This window comes from Symsagittifera roscoffensis, chromosome 9, assembly GCF_963678635.1.
Source record: "Symsagittifera roscoffensis chromosome 9, txSymRosc1.1, whole genome shotgun sequence".
In the NCBI taxonomy this organism is placed as follows: Eukaryota; Metazoa; Xenacoelomorpha; order Acoela; family Convolutidae; genus Symsagittifera; species Symsagittifera roscoffensis.
The window spans coordinates 3,163,644-3,184,608 of NC_087070.1; the positions used below are offsets into that span (position 1 = coordinate 3,163,644).

General features: G+C 38.0%; 1 protein-coding gene across 1 annotated transcript in view; it reads right to left on the minus strand.

Annotated features, from left to right (window-relative positions):
* Positions 1-879: 879 nt before the first annotated feature.
* LOC134854022 (ras GTPase-activating protein-binding protein 2-like) overlaps positions 880-20,965 on the minus strand; it is a 64,160-nt gene continuing 44,074 nt past the window's right edge. Inside the window, exons 2-8 of the mRNA XM_063870085.1 lie at positions 9,569-9,824; positions 9,338-9,446; positions 8,918-9,061; positions 7,887-8,292; positions 7,499-7,577; positions 6,650-7,405; positions 880-3,423 (exon numbers count right to left, since the gene is read on the minus strand). Of these exons, the coding sequence (XP_063726155.1) occupies positions 2,980-3,423; positions 6,650-7,405; positions 7,499-7,577; positions 7,887-8,292; positions 8,918-9,061; positions 9,338-9,446; positions 9,569-9,808 (2,178 nt within the window). The 5' untranslated portion in view covers positions 9,809-9,824 and the 3' untranslated portion in view covers positions 880-2,979. The remainder of the gene's footprint in view (positions 3,424-6,649; positions 7,406-7,498; positions 7,578-7,886; positions 8,293-8,917; positions 9,062-9,337; positions 9,447-9,568; positions 9,825-20,965) is intronic.

The following is a 20,965-nucleotide window of genomic DNA, read 5'->3' on the forward strand; positions in this document are numbered from 1 at the left end:
ATTTATTTATATCAAATTTAGTAGATAATACCCTTCTTAAATTAAGCTGAAATCAATACTTTTGGCAGAAATCGATATGGTAGTCTTGTCGTCATTTTTGATTAACTACAAAAAAGCCAAATTTGAGCGTTTTTAGGGCAAAAAATTAGTCACAATTTTCGCAAAATTGAATTGCACTATTCTAATTCTGCTGTAATTTTGATCAAGATTCATTAATCAATTTTTGCCTTAAGTCAACCCAATTTGCAAAAACGTGTTATAAATTTCAAGCTGTATTCGTTAAATCAGCAGTGGAGAATTCGATCACGTTTTTCGTGATCTTAACACTTTTGCTGTTCGATAGTGGAGTTCGCCCTTCTTTAAACAAAATAAATGAATTGAATTTACATAGAAATCAAAACTCACACCGAGATAAATTAAATTTTTCCTTAGAAAAAAATCAGCACGCACTATATAAGAGTCTGAACTACACTATCTTAGTAGTACCAAAAACTGTTCAATTGTTCAAAGACTACTAACTCGATTCCTCGGTTAACGCTCGCGTCGCTGCTTTGTGGCAATAGGGGACTATAATTTTCATGTAGAAACCTATTCTCTGTTGGTAAGATTGCAACTTTGGCTCCCATGTTTGTCACTATTTCGATGCTTCAGCTGCTTGTTTTTACGCTATTTCAATCAATTTAAATTAGTTTAACTAATCATTATATCAGCTAATGACCAATCAGAATTCGAATTGAAAAATTTTGGTCCTAACGCGACCGATTTGTCATTTTGGTACAAACGAAAATTGGTACAAATGAGCCTTCACCTTTTTCCACTCTCAAATGATACGTACATAACTTGTCGTTTTCGGACGAAATTCTTAAACTTTTTAAAAGACCGCAAACAAAATTCTATTGTAAAGATCATTTAGTCATCTATCTCGCTTAATCTCAACAAGGTACAACCATTGCATAATAGGAACTCTTAAATTGACTTTTACTTACAGCTTAACAAATCATGATCACAAAGATGGCATTTCAAATGCATCAACAAGCAGCTGACCAACAAACCGAAGACTCGACAAGCCGACAAAACGTTCAGATATTTTTATAATTTTCCGAACTAACTCCTTATTTTGAGTAGAAAAATTTTAATTTTTTGTCGTAACAGAATTTTGTCTTGTTTAATTTTAGTTAAACTCTTTTTAAAGTTCGGAGATTTGAAAAAAATGGCTATCTGAGAATTGGGCCTGTTGGTTTTAAGCTCGCATCAGCAATTAGGATGAAGTGAGTTAGTGAATTCGTAAAAACGAGGAGACTGAATTGGCGGAAAGATTTCAGATCAACGAAAACGCATTGCTTCAACTTTAGAAACATAATTACAGTTTTTGATATTTCGTTAAAAAACGGAATCAAAGACGGAATGCAATGCGTTTTCTAAATGTTATGTAAAAATTGAAACAAGTTGAAGACTTTTGAATGACAATAAGTTCATAATATTTACAACAAATTCTTGGCGTCTAATTTCCACATTACATCTCTTCAATTTGCTTCGGTATAGGATTGAAAAACTTGTATTGTAGTTGTGTGAACAGTATTCAAAAATAGTTAATCTGTGGTGGGATGGAGAAGAGGACGGAGGTTCGAACCCCCAAGGATCTTTTTTTTTATTGGCGATTAGATCATATCACATGTATGGACCACGATGGTTTTCATGGTCGTGGCTCAATTCAGGCAGGCCACTTTTCCCAGAACATAATTAGCGTTACCTTTGGTAATTTTCATATTCACGTGCTTTCAATGATGACACTAAAAACCAAACCTGAAAGTTAATTCTTGAAAACCATTCTACTATTTCTAAATTGTTTTTCAACTCAAAAAAAAAAATCAGTCTTCTGACTAATATCAGCATTTTCTAGAAAAAGATCAAAAATGATATTTTAATGAGATTTGGGCCGCGGTTGCGTTTATTTTACCTGCCTGAGTTTCACTTAATATGGGTTGGAATTGAAAAAAGGACGACAGCTATGGACAGCTATGATGTAGCAGTGACTATTAAATAGCAACATGAGAAACAAAGTGGGCTGACAGCTGGCGTCAACACTGGGATTGAGGCCAACTATAGCACTCGAAAGGAAACCATTTTTAAGTAAGAAAATAATGGTAATTCTTGTGGATTTAGAAATCCTTAAAATTGATTTGAGGTTTTTATTGCTATGTTCAGTATTCGCATATCTTGAACCCTTGCATTAGTATTTTTTAAGAGGAGATAATCTTTATACTCTTGCAAATTATCCATTGGAAAACAATGGCTATATATGAATTAATCAGGTTGTCTAATCAAAATGTACTTAGTCCTTTAGAGTAAAAAAAACTGAGAAGGTATGTATAATTTGTATCAGCATCATTATTGAGGTGGGAATGAAAACAAGGACTGAAGAGAGGCGGCGACAACTCAAGCCGAATCGAATCGATCTCGGGCCGAGCGGCGAGTGAACAAAAACACAAAGACGAAGCAGGTGACCACTTTTTACACACTTCGAGTACGGCGGGCGAAAAGGAACAGACATTTTCTCTACATCTCTAACATTACATCGTACAGAACATAGTAAGTACATCTTCTAAGCAATTCGTATCTGACTAACTGCATGTAACTTGCGTAACTACGGGAGCACAGCGCCATAAGTTCACCACAAGTGAGTAATCTAATCTATCGGGTCCAGCTTCCCACTTCAAAGAGGCGAAATATTGCATTCGTGAAATCAGAGAAATGAAAAATATCTCATTTTGGCTTCGAAAACTTACAGCTTCACTAATCGTTGATTAGTAAAGCTATAAGCAAATAACTCGCCATGATTTTACCTGCAATTTTGATATTTTTTGTTATTGATAGCCGCTTCCAAAAATGCAATACTTCAGTACTTTACAGTTTAATGGAGAAAAAAACATGAGTTTTCACATTTCAGCGATGGAGAACAAACAAACAAACAAGTCACTGCTATCGCCTGCCTCCTGCGTTGTGAAAACTGTTGCCTTGCATTTGGTTACTGTTGTTGATATTAGCATTGCTGTTGTTGTTCGAAGCACTCCCAGAAGCGTTTGCTGCTGAAAACTGACCTCCGAACTTGTTGCCAGAAGCCCCACCCGAGTTCTTACCCCCACCTCCTCCTGAAGGTCCGGATCCGGACTTGAAAAATTTATTGTTGCTTCCGCCTCCACCGTCCCGAGGTCCAGGGGCCTTTCCGGGTCCGCCCGGTGGATACCTTCCGCCACTGCCTCTGTTGATGTTGCCTCCGCCGGTAACACCGCGGGGCTTTTTCTCCTCGATGTTGATTCTGTGCTTGTCGTTTCGGAGGAACAGAGTCTGTCTCTCTGGACCTTGAGTCTTTGCCAGAATCGCTTGCACCGGCGAAACACTGTCGAACACAACGAACCCGAACGGCTAAAAAACACAAGCCTTCAATTCAAACCATCACAACCATCTGACTCATACATTCCATCTTACCCTCATATATTCAAAACTTCAAGTCAATTCCTAGAAATGAACAGCATGAATGTACGGTTGTGTTTGAATGCACAGCTAGCTTAATCGTTTAAGTTTTCTCAACTTAACCATAAGCAAGCGGTAACCATTCTATGATCTGACATGATGTCTCTTTGTAAAACACTTTCATCGGCTTTTGATGAAGTTTTGGCCTACAAGTGAGACATTATTTGTACGGTTACAACTAGCTTCATAGTTTCTCGAAATTTAAGGCCTTAATCCGCCCAAATTTACTTACTTCGCTCAAATTCAAAAATATTAAAAACAGAAATGAAAATTCTCGAATCTAATTAATCGTAACTTAATTAAACGTGTTCATCTCAAACATGATTTGAACAGCGCGTCCATTTAAAAAATTATGCGTTGTTGAATTTTTTGGGCGGACTAACTAATTAACATAGCCAGACGGTTGGAAAAGAGTCAATGAACGCAATAAAACAGAAAAAAATACTGACTTGTTTTTCGAAAAAATCTCAACTTTGGAATCTCAAGGAAAAAATAGATGTCTTTTAAGCTCTGAATTTCTGTAACAATTTTTGATTAGCACTTTTATGATAAAATTGGGAAAAAATGGATCAGTAATTAAAATTCTGAAAATTAAATTCCACTTGGAAACTACAGTTACAGGACATAAAACTTGCAATTTTTAGTTTTCAGGCGACGAATTTTTTTCACGCTCGCACCGTTTTATCTATAACATCTTAGGATTAACCATTCAAACTTTGACATTTGATGCATGAAATTGTTTTCCAGATTAGAACTGAATGAAAACAGTAAGAAAAAACGTTTTGAAGGCGTCATATATCCAGTTAATCATAGAGTGTCAAAGAGGTGTCCTCAGTGCAAAAAGCAATTTGAAAATTTGGGATTTAAAATAATCGTTGGAAAACTATGGATCTAAGCAACACCCTCATATAAGTTTGTTTTCTCATTAAAAACATTAACCTATCGAAGATTGGAAGCAAAAAGTAATGAACGCAAGAAAACAAAAAAAACACTGGCTTTCTTTAAAAATCCCAAGTTTCGAATTTCAAAGGAAAAAATAGATGCCCTTTACACGATATTGAATTTTTAGAACAATTTATGATTTGCGTTTTTTTATAACATTAACCCAACTAGAGAAAACTGGATCAACAGGTAAAGTTTTTATTCGTATTTGAAGAGTGCAATTTACGTCACTTTCAGCAGAGGAATTTCAATTGAACTCAAAAAAGCATTATACCTAAAAGCATTACTATTTTAAAACTTTTTCCTGGAAAAAAAACAAAATCAGCAAGACCTATATAAGAGTCTTCACTACGTTCATTACTCTTAAAAACATAGCCAACTAATAGTTGGAAAAGATTAATGAACGCAAGTAAAAAGAAAAAAACATGATTTCGTTGAAAAAATGTCAACTTTTGAATTTCAAAGAAAAAAATTACAAGCCCTTCGAATTTCTTGAACAATTTACAATTGGCGCTTTTTGGTAACATTAACCCAACTTGAGAAAACTGGATCAACAGATAAAGTTTTTACTACGCTGGAATTCTAGAAAAATAAATTCCCTTTTTCGGAGCTAGAAATCGTTCACGTTTTCTCGCGCCATTTCCACGTTCGTATTTGGAGAGTGCTATTTACGTAAGTTTCAGTAGATGAATTTCAATCGAACTCAAAAAGTGCATTAATATCTAAGTGCATTCATAAATGCATTGATATGTATGAATGCACATCTGTAGTTATTAGAGCAGTTTAAGACTTTTCCTTAAAAAGAAAACAAAAAAATCACCAAGACCTATATAAGAGTCTTCACTACGTTCACTACTCTTAAAAACATAAATTTTTTGTTTAGGCTGTTAGTTAGCAGTTGACTTAAAATTCAGCAATTTTGCAACTAAAATCCCCAAAACTAGAGTCAACATTTATTTCGTAGCTGATTGGATTTTGTATTCTAAAACACTAGCAAGAACACGACAAAAAGCAATAAAGTGCAATAAGAAAGTTTAGAATTAAGCCTCGAACTAGTAGAAATTCCACTAGACCTCGGATTCAATCTGCGGCCTACTGCGACCTAGATATTATGAGTCTCATGCACTAACCACTCAGGCACGGAGGCTTAATACATCAAAAAATACTAGCCACAAATAAAGCAGAGAACATATGCTATGAAATTTCCAATGCTAGATCGTGACTACAGCAAAAATGGCACCAAATAAAAGAACACTTTCCACTTTCAATTAAAACTATTATTTGAAAGTTGACTTAGAAAAAAAGAAGGTTCGTACTAATACACTACACTAATGGCTAGTGTAAACTATTTCTGATGTTTACGGGGATATTTTGGCACTGAGAACACCTCTCTGATAAAAAAAAATGGTCAAACGACACCTTTAAAGCATTTTTAAACGGTTTTTTATCCGACTATAATCTAGAACATAGCCAACTGACAGTTGGAAAAGAGTAATAAACGCAACAAAACTGAAAAAAAAAACTGACTGGTTTTTCAAAAATCTTCAACTTTTGAATTTCCGAGAAAAAAATAGATGGCCTAAACGCTCTTTCAAATTTGTAGATTAATTTAATATAGACACCTTTTTGTTAAAATTAATCCAATTCTAGAAAACTGCGTCAATAGGTGAAACTTTTATTTCGCTGAGAAATCTAATAAACACATTCCATTTTCGAAATAAGAAGTCGTTCGCGGTTTTCGTGACCTTTACACATTTGCTGTTCAATAGTGGAGTTTGCCCTCCTTTTAACAATGGAAATGCACTGAATTTAAAAAGAAACCACAAGTCAAACCGCGAAAATCAAAATTGAGCGTGAAAAAGACAGTTGAAAGTTCAAAAAACTAAGTCTACCAAATTTCTATTTTTGTATGTCTCATTAGAAGTTAATTCTAGGCAAACATGCCAGCCAGACATTTGAATATTAAAAACACAACGGAACAAAATTTACAAAGAGGAAAGCCAAAATTGAGCGTGAGCAAAATCTAAGATTTTTCCTGAAAAAAAATCATCGTACCTATATAGGAGACTGAATTACATTCATCGACTCTTAAAAAGACCAGAAACTTTCATTTCATTTCACTTTTGAAGGCAATTGAAATATCCGTTATCAAGTTTACTAGTCCAATGAAACTTACCACTGCACCGCCTCTGTTGATTCTCACATCGGTTACGACTCCGTATTCTGAGAACCGCTTTCTCAGCTCTTCGTTGTGCACGTCGGTTGGAAGGTTGCCCACAAATATCTGGCAATCATCCGGAGCCTGCTGGAAACTGTTAGGCCCTCCAAAAGTTCCGGAAGCACTTCCACCTCCCCCTCCCGCCCTGTTGAACGGGGGATTGCTTCCACTTCCTTGGAACTTCGTACTTGGTGATTCGCTCTTCGGAGAAAATGTACCGATGTTCATTTGCTGCGATTGTCCCGCGGATTGGTTTCCACCAGAAGACTGGCCGCCGCTGTTTCTTCCTCCGCCCGATCGGCGCTCATGAGGAGCACGAGGCTCAGTCGGAGGCGAGACCAGATTGGGATCCCCGTGTTGGTTCCTACCACCTCCTGAATTGCGCTGGGGTTTCGGCGGATGGGCTGTTCCAAAGCTTTCAGCGTTCGCATGTTGGACCTGGAACGACTGCTGAGGTGGTGGCTGGTAATGATTGTGGTTCATTCGCGGTTCGTTATGGGACTTTTTAGCCGGCGATCCACTCAGTGCTCCAGTTATACTGGCCCATGTTTTCACTCCTGGTTCGACAGGCGGTGCAATAGAGATGCCGACATCGGAGGAATTATCAGGCTGATTCATTTGTGGTGGCTCCTCGGTGTGTGAAGGCGCCACTTGGTTTGAAGTGTGATTTTCAGGTGGAGCAGCATCAAACATTTCATCGTTTCCTTGTCCTTTCTTTAGAAAGGCAGTTTACATTTTTAGACCAAATGAATTCATGATTAATAAAAGAATGAAAAAAAACACGTCTTATGTATTCCGTAAAATTACCTTTTGTTGCATGAAGGAGGATGAGTCCACAACTCCATTGGGTTCACCTCCTCCTATGTTGTTTGCTTGGTGTGCTTCACTGCAAACAAAATTTGAACAGTCAAAAATGCGCTGCATAAGCAACTTGGATAACTTAGCGTCGAACAGAAAGTGGTATTAAAGTTTTCAAAAAAATAATAACACTTTCGAACAACAATTAAGGTTTCCAAAGAAAAAAGACAAAATAAGAACTGTGCCGCTCATTAAAAAGAATCACTATTGTGTAGCTGTTTGAAGAGATCAAAAGAGTTCATCAACACTACGATTTGTCACTGAAACTACTTAACTTTCGTGTTTGAAAGCAAACTGACCATAATATATAGCAAAAAAAGTCAAATTAGTCGCTAACATCTGCTGTGGTACGTTGTTGAAGCTGCCCATAATAGTCGTGTCAGTTGTGCCATTTTGCGCCAGAACACCCTGTATCATGCCAGTAGTCGCCATGTGTTGCACATTAGCAGTCTCATCCACATGCCCTCCTTGCATACCAGTGTCTACCACACTCACTTGCATTCCTGGTCGAACAACCGGATCCATAGTTCCAACTTGGTCGACATTTGGAACAATGTCTTGTCGAATCAACTCAACAGTTGCAGAGTTGATCATTTGATGTTGATCGGGCATCACGTGGGGTGCGGACGGCACGTGGACGTCGTTGGAGGCACCGGTCAGAACCTCGGGAGCCACTTGCTGGCGCTGCTGATGCAGCTGTTGCGCAATGTCCTCTTCCGCTCCTTCCGATGAAGATTCGGTTTCTAAACAATTTACATAGACAATAATTCAAATATACTGTCTTATTAATAAACCGACGGCATGCATAATGACTTAAATAGACAAGGATAGCCGGTTACAGTGCAAATAGCACAAAACGTTCCGACCAGTCTTTAAAAATCCGACCAGTTTTTAAAAATCCGACCAGTTTTTAATTCCTAAAATGGCATTTAAAATCTCCAAAAACTAATTTTATTTCAGTAATATTAAAATTTAGCATATTTACGCTACTTTAAACGGCCTAAATTAAGCAAAAATATGCGTGCTCGCTCGAATTTGTACGAAAATTTTAAGCCGGCTTTTCTCACACTGGGAAAAATTTTCGAAACTTTTAAAAATAGTTTGAATCACGACTGAAAGAGCTTTAATATGATATATCACTCATTCCTCTCCGATGATTATTAGCCAGGAAAACAGAAAAAAACTAACACCCGAATTCAAAGCTCCTCCCCATTTTTTCATATGGTTGGAACAAAAGCGCCAAAATACAAGAAATTGCCTCCTAAAACCCAGAATGGTCGAAGCTGTTTATTGGGAGCCTGTCATTTTTTTACCACATTCAAATTTCATTGACGCTCAAGGATATTTAGTTTCGCTAAACAAACAAACCCATATCATTGTCAATGTGATCATCTCCCTCGTCGATGTAGCGGAAAATATCATTCACCACATAGTACTTCAAGTGTCCTTGTGGTGCCAACACAATCTGCTGTGCAAAGCGTCGAGCCGGTGTTTTTAGGATCGAGATGTCGCCTAAAAGTTTCAAGTAGAAGATATAAAAGTTGAACACATTTTTTTTTCAAATAAATTTTGTTTGGTCATGTTAAAAACTTTTTGATAATGCCTTATATTGTAAGTTACAGATATATCAAAAGTGTTATTGATTAAATCATATGGATGAATGATACAAAATTATTGAGTTAGCAACATTGAATGTTTCTTGGAAAAATTTTGGCATTATCTAAACTAGTTCTTAATCGCTACTTTAAAATCCTACTCCAACTTCTCATATTAGACCGCAAAACTTACCACATATGAGCACAATGAGAAGATCATACAGCGTTGAGTAGCAGTCAACTTGTCGAATTTTTGTGTATACGTGTTGGAAATTGAGACGCTCAATTTCAGCCTTGATATTCTGAAAAAAAAAACATTTTAATTAAGTTTTCAATGCCCTTAGAATTATCTTGAAATTAAACAAGTAATTCAAATTTCAGGTGCTTAGCAGCCTATGATTGGCTTGGAGTAAATATAGCTTACTTCTTGACCCACGATTGGATTTTGGTGCTTGCCAGTTATGTTTCCATGTACAAACATGCTTCCCTTTGAATACAATCGGTACAGGTGTTCGGGTGCTTCATTCATCAGCGTGTAGTACTGCCGCACAAATTCCATGCCGATTTCATTCGGAGTCAGTTCACCGTTTACAGAGACGTCATTCGTCTGCTCACCATTTTGCGAGCGCACGGCAGGAGTATGAGGGTTCACTGAAGTTACCATCCTTGACAAAATAACTGAAAACAAACAAACATCGTTTACTGGAAAAGATGCTGAACACCATCATGACTCATTTTTAAAAAAATAAAAAGTGGCGCAATCTAAGCGATCGGCGACAAAAGTCCACGAGAGCCTCGGTAGCAAGAACTTATCGATACTCTTAATCCAATTAATGTTTGCAGAAAAAGGAAAGTCAAATATGGAAAACTGAAAAATGTATCGCAATTTGTTAAACCGTTACCAGCAGAAAATAAAAATTTCAAAACAAAACAAGCAAAAACTTCAGTCCGCCTATAACAAACGTTTTTAACATGGATGCATTGCATAAAAATGCTCAGTAGACAACCAAGGAAACCAACTATGAATAGCACATTAGGATTTTAAAAAATCTATTAAAAACTATTTTCTAACTTACTTTTCAAATTGAAAAATTGACTTGAAGATGTTGAATTGAAAAGGTTCAAATTTCTCAAACTTTCGAAAAAAAACCAGAGCTGAAAATTAAATAACGATTGGTTCAGAAGTAAATTTCCCATGAAAAAATCGTGTTAAGCAAGGCAAAAACAACAAAATTCAGCTACTGGACAAGAAAATTTAAGAGATTTAGTGCCAGAAGGTTATAATAATTGGAGTTTTCGATCAGAATTAAAACACTTAAAATTTTAAATCGAAACAGTTAAAACTTTCTCTTGGGCACCTTGATGTATAAAAAGTCTTGAAGGAATATAAAATAGATCAGACAAAAAAATTTCAACGCAAGACAAGAATAAATTAATAGTTAATTGGTACATTAGCCTAATTGTTGTGATAAACTTAAAAATAGATTTCCTTTCCCCGTATACAAACTGGGTATTTTCAGATATATGCCCTAGAGCTAAATCTAAAATCGCATTATTGAACGGAAAATAGCAAAAAGTCCTGCTGCTCTAGGTGTTGCAGGTGAAGATTTATGGTGCACTTTGTTGGCGAAGCTCTTTTCATGCGGCCATCCACGCATCCCCTAGAAACTTCCAACGAAAAATATTCCCCATCCAGACATCAGTAGGAGGATTGAGCATCAACCAGACCACAAAAAAGAACTACCAGTCGATCCAGAAGAACGAAGACAAACTTATTCTGCGGCACGACTTGATCAACAATACTGTGGCCCCCCACCACAGCAACAGTGGGAAACCTTGTTCAGTAGAACTACTGCTTTCGACTCTCCACGGACTGCGTCACCGGATCGCAGCAATAGTATACACAAAACGAACCAACACCACAGACATACTCAAAAGATTGAGAACATTAGACATCCTCATTATCCCAGTAAAAAAGTTATCATCCACAAGAAAGAGAAAGAACAGCAGAATCTTGCGAGATTTAAGGCAAATTCACCCGTCTTTGATTATTGCAGAGACTAATCAGAACCGTCTACAGAAGTAGAAATAACTTGAAAAAATTAGTTCTGAAGAAACGGTAAAAGTCTGCTACGAAGAAGTCAAAGAAACAGTCAACGTCAAAAGGAAGGCAGAAAAAGAACAGCAAAAAATAAGAAGTGAGAAGCTTTCTCTGAAATTACAAGGGTAGCTTCTTGGGACTTATTGTCTTAGAGCGGCTCAGTAATAATCAGATGTTTTGAGAATGCGTTAAAATTGTAAATTCAAACAAATGTTTTCGCACATTTTGTGCATTTTCAGGTTTTAAAAATTCTAAACTATCTGTACAAAAAGATCAAAGATCATAAAAAGTGTCACACACATCATTACTTCAAAATTTTAAAAATTCAACCAATCAAAACTTTACAAATATCACTGAAATTATGTAACAACTATTATGTACCATTTTAAAACATTTTGTCACAAACTTCTGAGAGTTTTCTTCATTTTTATTTTCACATTTTCGTTTTGTGGCTAATTTTTATGCTAACATGTAAGTTGTTTCAAAATGTTGTTGTTTTAGCCAGAATTTTTCGATTCTGGAACTATAGCCTTAGTGTCAGCTCCCTACTTCTAAACTCGTCGCGCGTGTTAATTGCCGGTCTCTTTTTCCTAATGTGCAGCGCCTCTAATGTAAGTAACTTGATGCTGCTGGACGCCTGGTCGATTTTTTTCCAATTAAACTCAGACTTACCACGCTCACTACCACACTGCCTTATATGCTGTCCAACTGGGGTATCCTCTTTTCGGTGTTCCTCATTCCTTGTGGTGAGATGTCGGACCGTCTGGCCAACATAGATGGATTTGCACCCACAACATTCAAGTCTGTACACCACTTTTGATTTCAGTTCACTGGAAAAGGAGGATTTTAGAGAGGCATACAAGTTTTCAATTTCCTCGTCGTGAATATTATCAGCGCATTGGTGATATCGCGCACTTTTTTTGCTAATGTCTGACTGTGATTCCCCCTATATTGGACCATCAAGATGGGTGGTGAATCACTGCTATAATCACAGGGCTTCTTTTTGTCAGCCATGTTCTTTTTGTTTATGCCCTCGCTGATGATCTTTTCAAGGGCATGGGATGCAACCCGCGACGACCAACTTTTCGGATATTGGTTATCCAACCACTGCTCACGGTTGATTTTCATGGCTTTATCATATTCTTCCCATGTTGACGTACTGCGGAAAACCCGGTGAACAGTTCCTTCAATCACACTTCTCTTGTACTGAAGGGGGGCGCAGCTTCTAAAATTGAGTATGGTACCTGTATTTGTTGGTTTTTGATACCACCCACAGCTAATTTTCCTGCTTTTGTCAATAGTAATTTGTAAATCCAAAAATGACAAAGTTCCGTTTGTGTTTGGTGTCTCTATTGTGAACTGTAAATTTGGATGTAGTAAGTTTGCAGCCCGTAGCACTTTTTCAGGATCACCCTTCACTGTTCTCACTATATCATCAACGTAACGGAAAAACAATTTAGATAGTTGCCCTGACTTATTTTTCTCCCTTATTGCGATGCATTTTCTGTAGTACCAGACGGTTTCACTTATATTTCGACACTCATCATCTGATATATCACCGCATTTTACGTGATACCAGTTCAAACAGCATTCACATTCTACACCTTTTGACCTGTACGTGACTTTCTTATTGCACTCGGGACATATTCCGTGAAGATCTTTCTCGGACAAAAACATTTCGGGAATATCCTTTGATAGTGCAGTTTCGTACTGCTTCAGCCAAAGATTTGCTAAAATAACGGCAAGAGATGCCCCCATTGCCAAACCATCTTTCTGAACGTACCATGTTTCATTGCACTTGAAATGGACTTGAATAACTGCCATGTTCAACAGTCTCTTCGTGGTTTTCCTAGCAAATGATGGTGGTTCATCTTGCTCATACAGTTTTCTCAGAGCTATGTCTATCGCTTCTTTCGAGGGAACATTTGTGTACAAACTCTTCACATCTAGAGATATCAAGTTTTCATTGGGCTCAAGATTAGTGCTCTCTAAGATTTCTCTCGCATCTAGTGAGTTGGTTTCGATGTTTGCGCACTCAATTTTCTCGAAAAATTTAGCAAGAACTTTATTCAAGTTATAATAAGAGCTACCAGGCAAGGAGAGGACCGGTCTTAATGGGGTATTCACTTTATGCACTTTCGCCAACCCATAAAGCCTGGCGGGCTGCCCCCCAGTAGACCTCATCCTTGTGTAGAGACTCTCACTTATTTCATCTTTTTTCCTCATAGCCAACAACTCCTTATTGATGTCTCTTTCTATCTTTAAAACAATCGCATCACTTGTTCCTTTACTTTTGCTGAATTGATTTGAATCTAATGTATTCGACAACTTGTTCTCGTAGTGTCCTTTCTCATTAAACAAAAACCCACGCCTTGGTCATACGGTACCGCAACTAATCCATTACTCTTCAGATACTTTCGGGCCTTCTCAACGCCTTTGTCAGAAGGTGTTTATTTCACCCTCTTAGCATAGGCTTTTGCCACAGCTTCGATCTCACAAAGGGCCTCCCCGGGGACTTTACAATTTTTGAGATCCGATAGAAAGATGTCAATGTCGGCGAGAAAGTGTGTCTCATTAAATTTATCCCTGACGGGATGCTTTGGCCCTAATGCCAACACTTGTTGTACCCAATTTGGTAATTCAACATCAACAAGAGCTCTTACCGAACCCTCACCTTGCTTCCCTAGAGGTCGGTCTTGCCTTTCTGATTATTTCATTAGCTTCTTCTGATGGGTCTCTTTGACTGTTGCTGTTTGTCTTTGTCCCCTAAGACTTAAATATTTTGTTACCGAAGGCCAAAACTTCTCATCTACACCCCTCTGTACTGCGCCTCTCGCTCTTTCTACTTTGACTTCAACGTTTTTCTCATCTGTCCTTGCCTTGTTTATCTCCGTTCTTAGAAGTTTTGTCTGAAAACTGTGTACCGCTTGGTTCGAAAACACCCCATTTTCCGGTACCCTGAACCTCAAAAAATTAGGTATAATGTCGTTTTCTAGACAAACTCTCAAAATCAGATAAGGGCTTAGTGTTTTTGAAGGAGAAATTACGGGGTAGCTTCCTGAGACTTCAGTGTCTTAGAGTGGCCCAGTAGTTTTTGTGAAGTTGATTTCATTAGGTAGCTTCTTGAGACTTAAGTGACTTAGAGCTGCCTGATAAACTCAAACTTAAAATGCTTCCAAAGCAAAAAACTAGACGTAGAGGTACTGAATCTGTGAGTGAAATGGACGCTTGGTAATGTAAAACGTGCAATGAGACTTATGGTAACATCGATGATAAAGTAATGGAGTGTGATAAATGTCATGAACACCTTTGTACAACATGCATAAATATGAATCAAACTGAATAGAAACCATGGGACGTGGCCCAACAACAGAAAGTCAAGCCACTAAAAGAAATTATAATGGAAGCATCTGAAGAGCAAAAAAGAGAAGAAGAAGACGACAAAAGAAGAAAAAAGAACTTGATAATTTACAAAGCACCCGAGAGTACCCACCAAGATGGACATAACAGAAAGGTAGAAGACAAACATCTGATAGAAACATTTCTAGCATCGGTCGAAATGGGAAACAAAACAGCCACAAATTCTGTCCGACCTGGGAAGAAGAACGATGAAGCCACGACAAACAGACCACTGTTACTATCCTTTGATAACGAAAAAGACGTAAACGAGATAATGAAAAACTTGAATAAATTAAAAGATGCCGAATAAAAAATCAAGAACCTGCGAATTGGCCCAGACAGTAGTCTCAAGGAACGAGAAGAAGCCTGAAGATTGATAGCAAAAACAAAAAATGATTAAACGAAAAGGAACAAGGAGACTACGTTGACCTTGTGAGGGGGTTGCAAATAATGAATTGAGGAAAAAACCTCAAACCGATCTTTATTAATCTGGTACACAAACATAGACACATTAACTCAAGTCGAACAGCGCAAAATCACGTGAAGAATGAATCGAGAAAAATGCAAGCCTGATGTCTTCGCTCTAGTGGAAGACAAACCAAAAAATTCTCGCGCAAAATGGATTTCAGTAAGGCATAAAATCCAAAACTATAACATAGAACCAATTAATTATGAACCCATCTGATCAAGGAAGCGGAATTTTAGTTTATATTATTGAAATTATTGAATCTCCTTGAACACAAATAACTTAACTCCTCTTTCCGTGGAAATTTGTTTTTAAAAATTAAAATTGGCAGGAACATCATCAACATGGTGTATTGTATAGAAGTCCAAACTCAACCAAAGAAAACAAACACCAACTAAAAAATTTGATCGCCAATTAGAACAAAACACAGTCAAATGACTCAACGCTAATAGTGGGAGACACAAATCTACCACAGATAGATTGGGAGGCCATGAATACATTAAAAGAAGAGAATCGCATTGAGTTCACCTTTATAGAGGCAGTAAAAACACACTACTAACACAACATATCAAAGAGCCTTCAAGGCTTACTGGCAGAGACAAAGCATCACTGCTTGATGTTGTGATGTCATATATAGTCATTAGAGATCTAGACACCAAGTTAGAGGCACCAATCGGAAAAAGTGACCACGTCCTTGTCAAGATAGTGTGCCAGTAAAGAGGATTAAATCAAAATGTAAAAGCCGCAGAAAGTATGAAAAGGAGCTGCATGAAAACTGCATGAAAGAATTAATCGAAAAATTCGTGCCTTTATTTCAGATACGCTGCAGTGGCAATCAAATGCCGCTTGCAAGGGCAGTGCACATGAAGATAAAAGAAAAAAAAAGCCTGGAAAACATCAAAATTTATCAAACAGCCAAAAATTTAACCAAATATAAAACAAACGAAATGAAGTTAGATCTGCCATACGATTGGAGGCACTAATCATCAGAAAAAGAAATATCATCAGAAGTTAAAACTGATCCGAGTTAGTTCTGGAGTTACGTGCGCACCATAAACTACCATAAGAGAACCAATCCCCGCTTTAATAAATCCAAATGGTATGCTAACTGACACGAACGACGAAACGGCAGAAGTGCTCTCAAACTTCTTTGCATCGGTTTTCACTGACGAAACCCCGGGTAACTGGGAGATCAGCCCTCCGCCAACCGCCAGCATTGATGACAACCTGGAGCTAACAATGAATGACATCCGAGAAGAACTCAATCGGTTAGACACTTCCAACTCGCCTGGACCAGATGGAATTCATCTTAGGGTCCTATTTGAATTACGAGAATTCATCTTAAAACCACTTTTGATTTTTTTCCAAACCTCTTGGGAGACAAGCAAATTACCCGAAGACTGGAAGTTGGCTAACATATCTGCAATATTCAAATAAGGTAAAAAATCGATGGCAGGTAACTATAGACCAATCAGTTTAACATCAATATGTTGCAAGTTGTTCGAAAAGTGTTTTCGAAAGCATTTAATGGATCATTTCAATGAAAAAGGGATAATAACAATTGCACAAAACGGTTTTCGATCTGAACGTTCACTGACCTTACAACTCCGAAAGTAATTGATGACTTCACCAGGGCAATGGACAAAGATGAAAATGTCGACGTGATATACTTGGACTTCAAGAAAGCCTTCGAATGGGTACCACACAAAAAGACTGATCGGAATTCTTAGACAGTATGGAGTAACTGGAGGAACCTTGAACTGCATAACAGACTTTCTTGCGGGACGTCAACAGAGAGTGGCAATTAACGATTAAAGATTCTCATTGCAGCCAGTAAAAAGTGGGATACCCCAGGGTTCAGTACTCGGCCCAGTACTGTTTTCAATACACATCAACACAATGCCGGACAAAATAGCGTCAAAAATATATCTATTTGCTGACGACGCGACATTATACCGTCAAATTGAAGACAAATCGGATGTAACAGGCATACATGAAAATTTACAGTCACTAGAAATTTGGACATGCCAAAGTCTTTTGTCTTTTAAAATCGACAAATGTGTTCACCTGACAAAAGGAACAACGACAAAAGAAGTGCAACTCGAAATAGACATGGGTATCTGTCTTGACAACAAACTGACATTCGAAACACACATCACTAAAAAGCCAATAAGGCAAACGGCATGATAGCAGTAATTAAGAAAAGCTTCACTAAAGTCACGAAACAAGTATTTTTAAACATCTATAAATGCTTGATACGGCCACACCTCGAATTTGCGAACTTAATCTGGCACCCAAGGTTGATCAAGCATCAAAAGGTCTTGGAAAACGAACAGAGAAGAGCGACGCGTCTAGTTATAAAAAATCTATCCTATTACGAACGCCTTAAGGAACTGAATCTATCATCGCTGGAATACAGAAGGAAAAGAGGGCTATAATTGAAATGTATAAAGTCTGCTATGAATTTTATGATAAGAATGCCACTGCGCGACTATTCGAGCGGAATGATAGGGATTCTAGAGGTAACACATGTAAAGTAGTAGTACGTAAAGCAAATATAGTGGTGCGAAAAAATTTCTTCACGATAAGAGCATCTCTCGACTGGAACAATCTGCCACAGGAAACAGTGCAAAGCAAGACCATCGACGAATTCTGGTGGAAACAAGACAAACATTGGAATTGACATGTACGAATTCGAACGGAGATAGGAAAAACATTTGAAATGACCACAAGAGGCACTTCCTAATGGTCATAAAAAACTTGACTTGACTTGACTTGACTGAAGCAAAAAAAAAAGAAACAAAAAATGAGTGTTATTTGAAACCGAATCGGCTCTTCATCTTGATTTAAATTATCTAAAAAATTTGTAACTGTAACATTCGCCCGGAAGTACATATCGACGGAAAATAAAGCTAGGTTGTAAAAGGACTGGCTGGCGTCTAAACACAGCTCTACATGCCTTTAACCGTCTCTGCCAAAAACCAGTTCTTTATGCGGTCCTTTTAACATCGGGTCGATAAAATCGTTACTGATTTGGGCTATCGGCCAGAACGCTCAAATTAACCTAGTAACCCGCAAAAAGAGTGAGCTCGTGGCTGGGTCTCAGTATCCCCAGACAACGAGGTCACTCCTATAAACAGTGCTAACACTTATTTATTATATTACTTTTGTTTTTTTTTCGGTAGATAAAAATCATCATATCCATCGGAGATGGATCAACCCTTTCCCTAAACTCATAGCTTCTCATACTCTGAAAATGAATTCGATGTTAATTAAATTCAACTCAGGACATCCCAGGAAGCTAAAGTTTGTTTAAAATAGACTTAAAGTTTCCTTCCCGAGACCCTTCCAGATTCTGGAATCCTGACGAAGAGCGGTCTTAGCGTCCTTCCGGAAGGCTGGTGATATCATCCCAATACCCTTTCTAATTCTCGAGAAGTCTTCGCTAACGAGTGTACAGCTACAATCGTTACAATTTGGACAGATTTTGTTATATTATCAGTCGTCATTATTGCTGTGTCTTCACAAAAATCTGTCTGTATTGTTCTATTCGCGACAATCGTCGTTCTGATATTTCTCTCATTTTCAGTTGTAGCCGTGACGTGTCTTTATTTCAGAATGATTTTTAAGTTTTATTTCGTCACTTCGAATTGACCTTTCCTAACTCGCTTAATCGTACGATTAGTACAGTTAATCTATCAAAATTGTCAAAATTCCAAGTCTACGGTTACAATAAAGTTTCGAATCTGCCAGGCATTTTGGCGCCATTCTGTTGAAATGTCACACTCTCACCGGTTAGCCCGGTCAATGTCCTCATTGAGTCTCGTGGTATTCATCAAGATGGTACAGTGACATCGAACAGAATTTACAAAACGCATGAAATGACCTTTACCCACGTCACATCGACTCACCGCTGGATACAAATGGCATCATACTACACTGTAATAGCCTTCTAATTTCTTTCACTCATGTTTGAGGATATAACTTAAGATAAAATATCTTTTCTGACTTTTAAAGCAAATGCTTCGATTTGAAAATTATTCTCCTAGGTTTAAAAGGTTTTGGGATGCAGGAGAGTCCTGCCAACAAACAAACTAAAATTATCCTTCTATGCTTCTTCCCTTTGGAACTTTAGTTGTTATTGGTCCTGAGTAATGAAGTTAAGAAACTATGTGTTTAGAAGGAACAATGAAATAATTTCCTTCTTCAAAATATACCCAAGCCCTTCATATCACCACAAAGTGATCAGATATCTTAGTTGGTTAAAAACAATCATGCAGGCTAGAATATTTGTTATGCTTCTCACTCAAGCCTCTCTAGATAAACAGTAAGTGTCTCTAAAGCCAATAACTAAAATTAATTGACAAATTTATTAATGCAACTCATTCTTAAACTCCAAAAATCAACTAAAAGTTTTTCCTCCAATTAGTTTCAATTGCAGGCTCAATGGCTTGGTTTCTTATTTCAGATTTTCTCACATAAAAAAATCTGAGTATTGAAATCTTCTCCTTAGTTACTTCTTTGTTCACTTCTTCTGGCTTTTCGTGGTTTAGAAGTTCTAAAACTTCCAAATTCTTCTAATTTTTCTCCATTTTGCATCTTGTTTTCCGGTTCTTTGTCATTGCTCCACCTCCTCGTCCTGCGACATCGACTCCGCACTTTCAGTTTCAGAATCTTTCAACAAGTCGGTGGCCATTCTGATGCTGTTGGAGGCAGTCATCCAACACCTCTGCTCTTCTACCCTTTGTTTACAACAAGGTAGCGGGTCTACAGTAGTCTCCCTATTCCTGCAGAAGCTGGACATGCCTTTCTAAACGTTTCTCTCCAGGTCTTTCTTCAATATCTCTTCTCTTTCTCTCCCGTCACGCTCACATGATCTGGACGTTCTTTTCACTGCGGTAGTCACTGCATTCCGGTGAGTTACGAAAGCTCGCTTAAAAGCTCCTGCTCCAGTGTCCAGCTGATACGCACTGTACACTCTGCTGTGCTTCGACATATGTTTCTTGGCATACTCTTACAACCATGCAGTCATGTCGGCTCTAAACTATGGCATCAGTCGTCTTCTGGCCCATATCTTCTTCACTTCCATCGGAATATTCAAAATTTTGCACATTGTCTCAAAAAGATCTGAATCTTTTAGACAAGCAAATTCCTCCAGTTGTTCTTTCGTCGGTATCTCCTGTCGATTGTTCTCCTTTACATGAGCTTCCAGCCATCGGATTGCCATCATAACTACCACTATCACTATCGTTATGGGCTGTGATGAGCCTGGTAAACCCATGGAGAGCAGCTCTCCAGATTACCAGATCAACTCCAGATTACTGCGCCCAGGATACCACCATGTTTGTAGTAAGCAAAAGCATGGGAACTCATCATGCGTCAAAATGATGCTCCTTCAGTTGCGCTTTCCCGACGCCTCCAATAGTGGTTCCATTTCCATCATTACTCGGTGGATTTCGTCGTCTTCGTCTACTGCATTATAATCTGTTGCTCTTTATCCTCTCTGTTTCTGTCTTTCAAAGTCACTAAAGTTCCCACTAGCAAATCCCATGAGTTTTTTCCCAGTAGCGGCTCTAAATTGTTTTTGGTTCTTCCCGAAACTGCTGCAAATATCTTGAATAGAAACTCGTAAGGTTTTTTCGACATTTTCGCTAATCTCACACATTTCGGCACTGAGAAGGCTTGATCCACGATCGTCCTCGTACTCTTCACATCCACTGCTACGAAGTGTACTGGGTATCGGCTTTTGCACAACGCCGATCCTACCAGACATCGCGCTCCCGAAGGTCTGCGATAAGCTTCACTCTGCCGGATGTTCATTTCTGCTTCTTTCGCTTCTCTTCATTTTCCAATAT